At 42.3% G+C, this 6,286-nt stretch overlaps 1 protein-coding gene across 1 annotated transcript; it reads right to left on the bottom strand.

The window, feature by feature from the left end:
* Positions 1-5,562: 5,562 nt before the first annotated feature.
* Positions 5,563-5,985, bottom strand: LOC138353611 (spore coat protein SP65-like). The gene has a single exon (XM_069306810.1). The coding sequence runs from the start codon at positions 5,983-5,985 to the stop codon at positions 5,563-5,565; it is 423 nt and encodes a 140-aa protein (XP_069162911.1).
* Positions 5,986-6,286: the final 301 nt, after the last annotated feature.

Below are 6,286 nucleotides of genomic sequence, written 5' to 3'. Positions count from 1 at the left end.
ATTCATGCCCGTGCCACCTTTTGGGTGGCTTAATCTTTATCAATCAATCATCATTTGGTCCACAGGAGACATCTCCCGGCACGCAGGGTGCAGTCGCACCTCCACAGATCTCCAGTATCATCTATTGATACTGGTGATGGCTCAAAAGGGCCACCACTTACGGGCTATTCATGCCCGTGCCACCTTTTGGGTGGCTTAATCTTCATCAATCAATCAATCGAATAGAAAACAGTACAATCTCCAGTCAAGAATGTAGTACTCGGTGTAGGCAGTTCTAATCGACCCAAGACGCTACAGCTTCGACACAGAACAGGCAGCAGACTACGACCTCATCCAGCTACAACGCTCTCCCACATAGAGCTCCACGACTCCGGCCTCACTCAGCTCTGCTCCAGGCTTCGTCTCAACGTCTACGACACTGCTGTATCCAGGACTACTAAATAAATATGAAACTCACTAAACACTGTGTATCTAATCAACGTAACATAAACGTACGTTACACAAGTTTCTTTCCGAAATCTTATCTAAGTCCTTATTGGCCAATAATGTTATGTTAGATAGGAATATTTCTGGTTAGAACACGAATGATCGACCCAACACAGGTAATTAAGCCTTGGTCCTTATCTAATAATATAGTGTTTTCTCTGATATAGCTGTCATATATTAGGATTCCGGCTTTACAACTAGTGCCCTTTGACAGGAACAAGAAGAGGATGCAAGAATTAATCTTGATACATCAGTTACTTGAGTGATGGAAGCTAGCCCCTCACGAGGATAATTTGGTGTCTTCATTCTAGTTATACCTGGTGGACTAGACCTGCTGTACAATAAGATAAGGCACCTCCTCAATTTATATACTAATATATGTAGTTTAATACTGAAGTTTGATTGGCTGCACATATATAAATTTAATATTAACCCCCCCCCCCTAATGTGTAAGGATCGATTTGTGAGAATTGCAGAAATACAGTCCACTGAACATCATACAAATTGCTATCGAAATATATAAATTAACATAAATATAAATTCTTTATAAATTCATATAAATTAAATAAATATAAATCTCACAGGTTGGTGGCCACAAGTGGAGGTGGTGGGTGCTAGTAGTGTCCCAAGTGTTGGTAGTGGCCTAATTGGAGGTAATTGGTGCTGGTAGTGGCCCAAGTGTTGGTAGTGGCCTAATTGGAGGTAATTGGTGCTGGTAGTGGCCCAAGTGAAGGTGATGGGTGCTGGCAGTGGCCCAAGTTGAGAAAATGTATGCTGGTAGTAGCTCAGTTGGAGGTAATAGGTGCTGGAAGTGACCCAAGTGGAGGTGATGGGTGCTGGTAATGACCCAAGTGGAGATGATGGGTGCTGGTAGTGGCTCAGGTGGAGGTGATGGGTGCTGGTAGTGACCCAGGTGGAGGTAATAGGTGCTGGTAGTGGCCCAAGTTGAGGTAATGGGGTACTGGTAGTGGCCCAAGTGGCAACCCGTTCTCGCAAATTCGTAAAGTCAATATTGACTTATTAAATAGTTGCATAGGTGACATACTAAACATAATAGATACCCGTAAAAAGCTTCATAGAAAACACCGACCTTACCTAACCTTGTTAGTATCTTAAGATAAGCATCTTATAGCTTCGTAATTACAATTGTTACTTAACCTATTATAGGTATAGGTTAAGTAATAATTGTAATTACGAAGCAATAAGATGCTTATCTTAAGATACTAACAAGGTTAGGTAAGGTCGGTGTTTTCTATGAAGCTTTTTAAGGGTATCTATTATGTTTAGTATGTCACCTATGCACGTAGTTAATAAGTCAATATTGACTATCCGAATTTGCGAGAACGGGTTGCAAGTGGAGGTGATGGGTGCTGGCAGTGGCTCAAGTGGAGGTGATGGGTGCTGGTATTACATAAGAACATAAGAACAAAGGTAACTGCCGAAGGCCTATTGGCCCATACGAGGCAGCTCCTAATTATAACCACCCAATCCCACTCATATACATGTCAAACCCACACTTGAAACAATCGAGGGACCCCACCTCCACCACGTTACGCGGTAATTAGTTAAACAAATCAACAACCCTGTTACCGAAATAATGTTTACCCAAGTATTTCCTAAATCTAAACTTATTAAATTTATACCCATTGTTTTGTGTTCTGTTTTGTTTTAATACTTTTAATTCCCAATTAATATCCCCTTTGTTATGTCCATTCACCCACTTGTAAACCTCCATCATGTCACCCCTAACTCTTCGCCTTTCCAGTGAATGCAATAAAAGCTTTGTTAATCTTTCTTCATATGAAAGATTTCTAATTTGGGGAATTAACTTAGTCATCCTACGCTGAACACGTTTAAGTGAATTTATATCCATTCTATAGCACGGCAACCAAAACTGAACTGCATAATCTAAATGGAGCCTAACCAGAGTTAGATATAGCTGAAGAACAACACCAGGTGTCTTGTTACTAACGCTTCGATTAATAAATCCCAGTGTCCTATTTGCCTTATTACGAACATTCATTCATTGATTCTTTGCTTTTCAATTCTTACTAATCATAACTCCCAGATCCCTTTCGCAATCCGACTTCACAATCTCAACACCATCTAGCTCGTATCTTGTAACTCTATCATCATTACCTATCCTCAAAACTTTACATTTATCAGCATTAAAGTGCATCTGCCAATCGTTTGACCATTTCAAAACCCTATTTTGATCAACTTAAAGTGATAGTGAATCTTCTTCCGTGTTAATTTTCCTACCGATTTTTGTATCATCGGCAAATTTGCAAATGTTGCTACTCAAACCTGAATCTAAATCATTTAAATATATTATAAAAACATGAGGTCCCAGGACAGAGCCTTGAGGCACTGCACTTACAACATAATCCCATTGGCCCAAGTTGAGATGATAGGTTCTGATAGTGGCCAAAGGGAAGGTGATGGGTGCTGGTAATGGCCGAAGATGAGGTGATGGATTCTGATAGTGGCCTAAGTGAAGGTAATGGGTTAAGGTAGAAGCTCAAGTGGAGGTGAGTGGTGCATATAGAGGCTCAGTTGGAGGTGATAGGTGCTGATAGTGAACCAAGTATAAGTGATGGGTGCAAATAGTAGTAACACTGACAGTAGTAGCTCTGGTAGCGATGGTTGGGTGGTATCAGTGCCAGTGTTAGCTCTGGTAGTCATGATTGGGGTATTACCAGTGACAGTGGTAGGGATGGTAGGGGTAGTATCAGTGGCAGTGATAGATCTGTTAGTGATTTGTGGTGTAGTATCAGTGACAGAGGTAGCTCTGGTAGTTATGGTTGTCATAGTACCAATGGGAAGGGTATCTCTGGTAGTAATAATTGTGGGCAGTAACAGTGACAATGGAAGCTCTTGTAGTGATGGTACGAGTAGCAACAATGACAGTGGTAGCTCTGGTATTAATGGTAGTGGTAGTACCATTGACAGTGGTAGTGATAGTATGAGAAGTACCAGTGACAGTGGTAGCTCTGCTTCTGATGGTAGGGGGAAGTACCAGTGACAGTGTAGCTCTGGTAGTGATGGATGGGGTAGTACCAATGAAAGTGGTAGGTGATGGTAGGGGTAGTAACAGTGACAGTGGTAGCTCTGGTATTTATTGTTGGAGTAGTACCAGTGTCAGTGGTATCTCTGGTAGTAATGGTTGGGGAAGTATCAGTTCCAGTGGTAGCTCTGGTAGTGATGGATGGGATAGTACCAATGAAAGTGGTAGGGATGGTAGGGGTAGTAACAATGACAGTGGTAGCTCTGATAGTAATGGTATTGGTAGTGCCAGAGACAGTGGTAGTGATTGTAGGGGTAGTACCGGTGACAGTGGTAGCTCTGCTAGGGATGGTTTAGGGTAGTACCAATGACAGTGGTAGCTCTGGTAGTGACTGTAGTGGTAATAAAAGTGACAGGGACGCTCTGGAAGTCATGATAGTAGTACGAAAAGTTAGTGGTTACACTGTGTCTGTAATAGAACAATTATTATCAATATTTCATATATTACTACATGATTGTTGGGAACAAGAAAGCTGTCAGGTTAAACTACGTCCCCATAACCAATGTGGAAGCTTCCCCAGCGGTCACTGCACAATTTACTGGCCACACTCAACAGTATCTAATCCAGTCAAGACAATCAATCGTGAACACTGAGGAATAATTATGTCATAAAAAGCAATCTTCGTTTTCAAGATTACTTTCCTTAAAAATTTCATACAAAATGGAGTCATTATTGGAACAAAATTAGTTAGTGTTATATATTTCAAACGACTGCGGACAAACGTCCAGAAAATCTTCGCTTCTAAATAATGTTGGGTTGGGAAACTATTAAAAATTATAACTTGCAAGACGATTATAATTTTCTATTTCCAAACACTCCTATCAGTTTAGAAAGTTTACCAAACAAAGATTGTTAACTAAATTACAAATTGGAGATGCTTGTCATGTAATTACCAGACACTTATTCATTTAACAGATTTGTTAAGTTGCTGTGAAATATAGTAATGGCCTTTGCTAATGTATTATGTAAAGATATTTTTTATATTTGGTAGCGGCCCAAGTGGAGCTGATGGGGTGCTGGTAGTGGCCCAAGTGGAGCTGATGGGTGCTGGTAGTGGCCCAAGTGGAGGTGATGGGTGCTGGTAGTGGCCCAAGTGGAGGTGATGGGTGCTGGTAGTGGCCCAAGTGGAGCTGATGGGTGCTGGTAGTGGCCCAAGTGGAGCTGATGGGTGCTGGTAGTGGCCCAAGTGGAGCTGATGGGTGCTGGTAGTAGCCAAAGTGAAGGTGATGGGTGCTGGTAGTGGCTTAAGTGGAGGTGATGGGTGCAGATAGTGAGTCAATTGAAGGTAATGGGAGCTGGTATGACCCAAGTAGAGGTAATAGGTGCTGGTAGGTGCTCAGTTGGAGATGTTGGGTGTTGGTAATGGCACAAGTAGAGGTGATAGGTCCTGGTAGTGGTACAAATGGAGGTGATGGGTGCTGGTAGTAGCCCAAATGAAGGTGATGGGTTCTGGTTGTGGCTCAAGTGGAGGTGATGGGCGTTGGTAGGTGCACAAGTAAAGGTGATGGGTGCTGGTACTGGGCCAATTGAAGGTGATTGGTACTAGTAGCGGCCAAGGTGGAGGTGATGTGTGCAGGTGGTAGTAACACTTACAGTGGTAGCTCTGGTGGTGATGGTAGGGGTAGTAACACTGAAAGTGTAAGTGATGGTAGTGGTAGTATCAGTGCCAGTGGTAGTTCTTTTAGTGATGGCTGGGGTAGTACCAGTGACACTTGAAACACTGGTAATGATGGTAGGGGTAGTATCAAAGTCAGTGGTAGCTCTGGTAGTGCTAGTACAAGTGACAATGGTAGCTCTGGTAGTGAGGTTATCTTGAGATGATTTCGGGGCTTTAGTGTCCCCGCGGCCCAGTCCTCAACCAGGCCTTCAGCCCCAGGAAGCAGCCCGTGACAGCTGACTGTACCTGATCCAGGTACCTATTTTACTGCTAGGTAACAGGGGCATAGGGTGAAAGAAACTCTGCTCATTGTTTCTCGCCGGCGCCCGGGATGGAAACCGGGACCACAGGATCACAAGTCCAGTGTGCTGTCTGCTCGGCCGACCGGCTCCCCAATGGCAGTGCTAGTACCAGTGACAATGGTAGTTCTGGTAATGAGGGTAGAAGTAGTACCAGTGATAGTGGTAGCTCTGGTAGTAAGGCTACGGGAAGTATCAATGCCCGTGGTAGCTTTGTTTGTGATGGTATTTGTAGTACCAGTGACTGTGGATGCTCTGTTATTGATGGAATGGATAATATCAATGCCAGTGGTACCTCTGAAAGTAATGGTTGGGCTATTATCAGTGACAGTGGTAGTAATGGTAGGTGTAGTAACATTGAAAGTGGTTGTGATTGTAGGGATAGTATCATTGACAGTGGTAGCTCTGGTAGTGATGGTGGGGGTAGTACTAGTGAGAGTGGTAGTGATGGATGGGGTAGTACCATTAACAATCATAACTCTGGTTGTGATAACAGGGGCAATACGAGTGACAGTGGAAGCTCTGGTAGCGATGAATTAACTGCAACAATAATAATTACTAGTTATATATCATTAGCATTATTAGCCTGATATTCCTGAAGATGAATTAGTTATCTTAGAGTAAATATTGTTACATGAATGATAACTATGCAAGAAATTTTATTGATTATTGGTATATGATTTATTTATTAATATAACTATAAGTTAATAGTCTCTTATTCCTTAATTGGGGCTTTACCTACATTTTAACGACCTTTCAGCTGTGAATAAAATAATT

Source organism: Procambarus clarkii, chromosome 58 (genome assembly GCF_040958095.1).
Source record: "Procambarus clarkii isolate CNS0578487 chromosome 58, FALCON_Pclarkii_2.0, whole genome shotgun sequence".
Classification (NCBI taxonomy): domain Eukaryota; kingdom Metazoa; phylum Arthropoda; class Malacostraca; order Decapoda; family Cambaridae; genus Procambarus; species Procambarus clarkii.
This window is presented reverse-complemented; position numbering and strand designations above follow the sequence as displayed.

Coding starts and splice junctions, on each gene's coding strand:
- LOC138353611 (XM_069306810.1), bottom strand. CDS start 5,985: ATGATTGTTAATGGTACTACCCCATCCATCACTACCACTCTCACTAGT.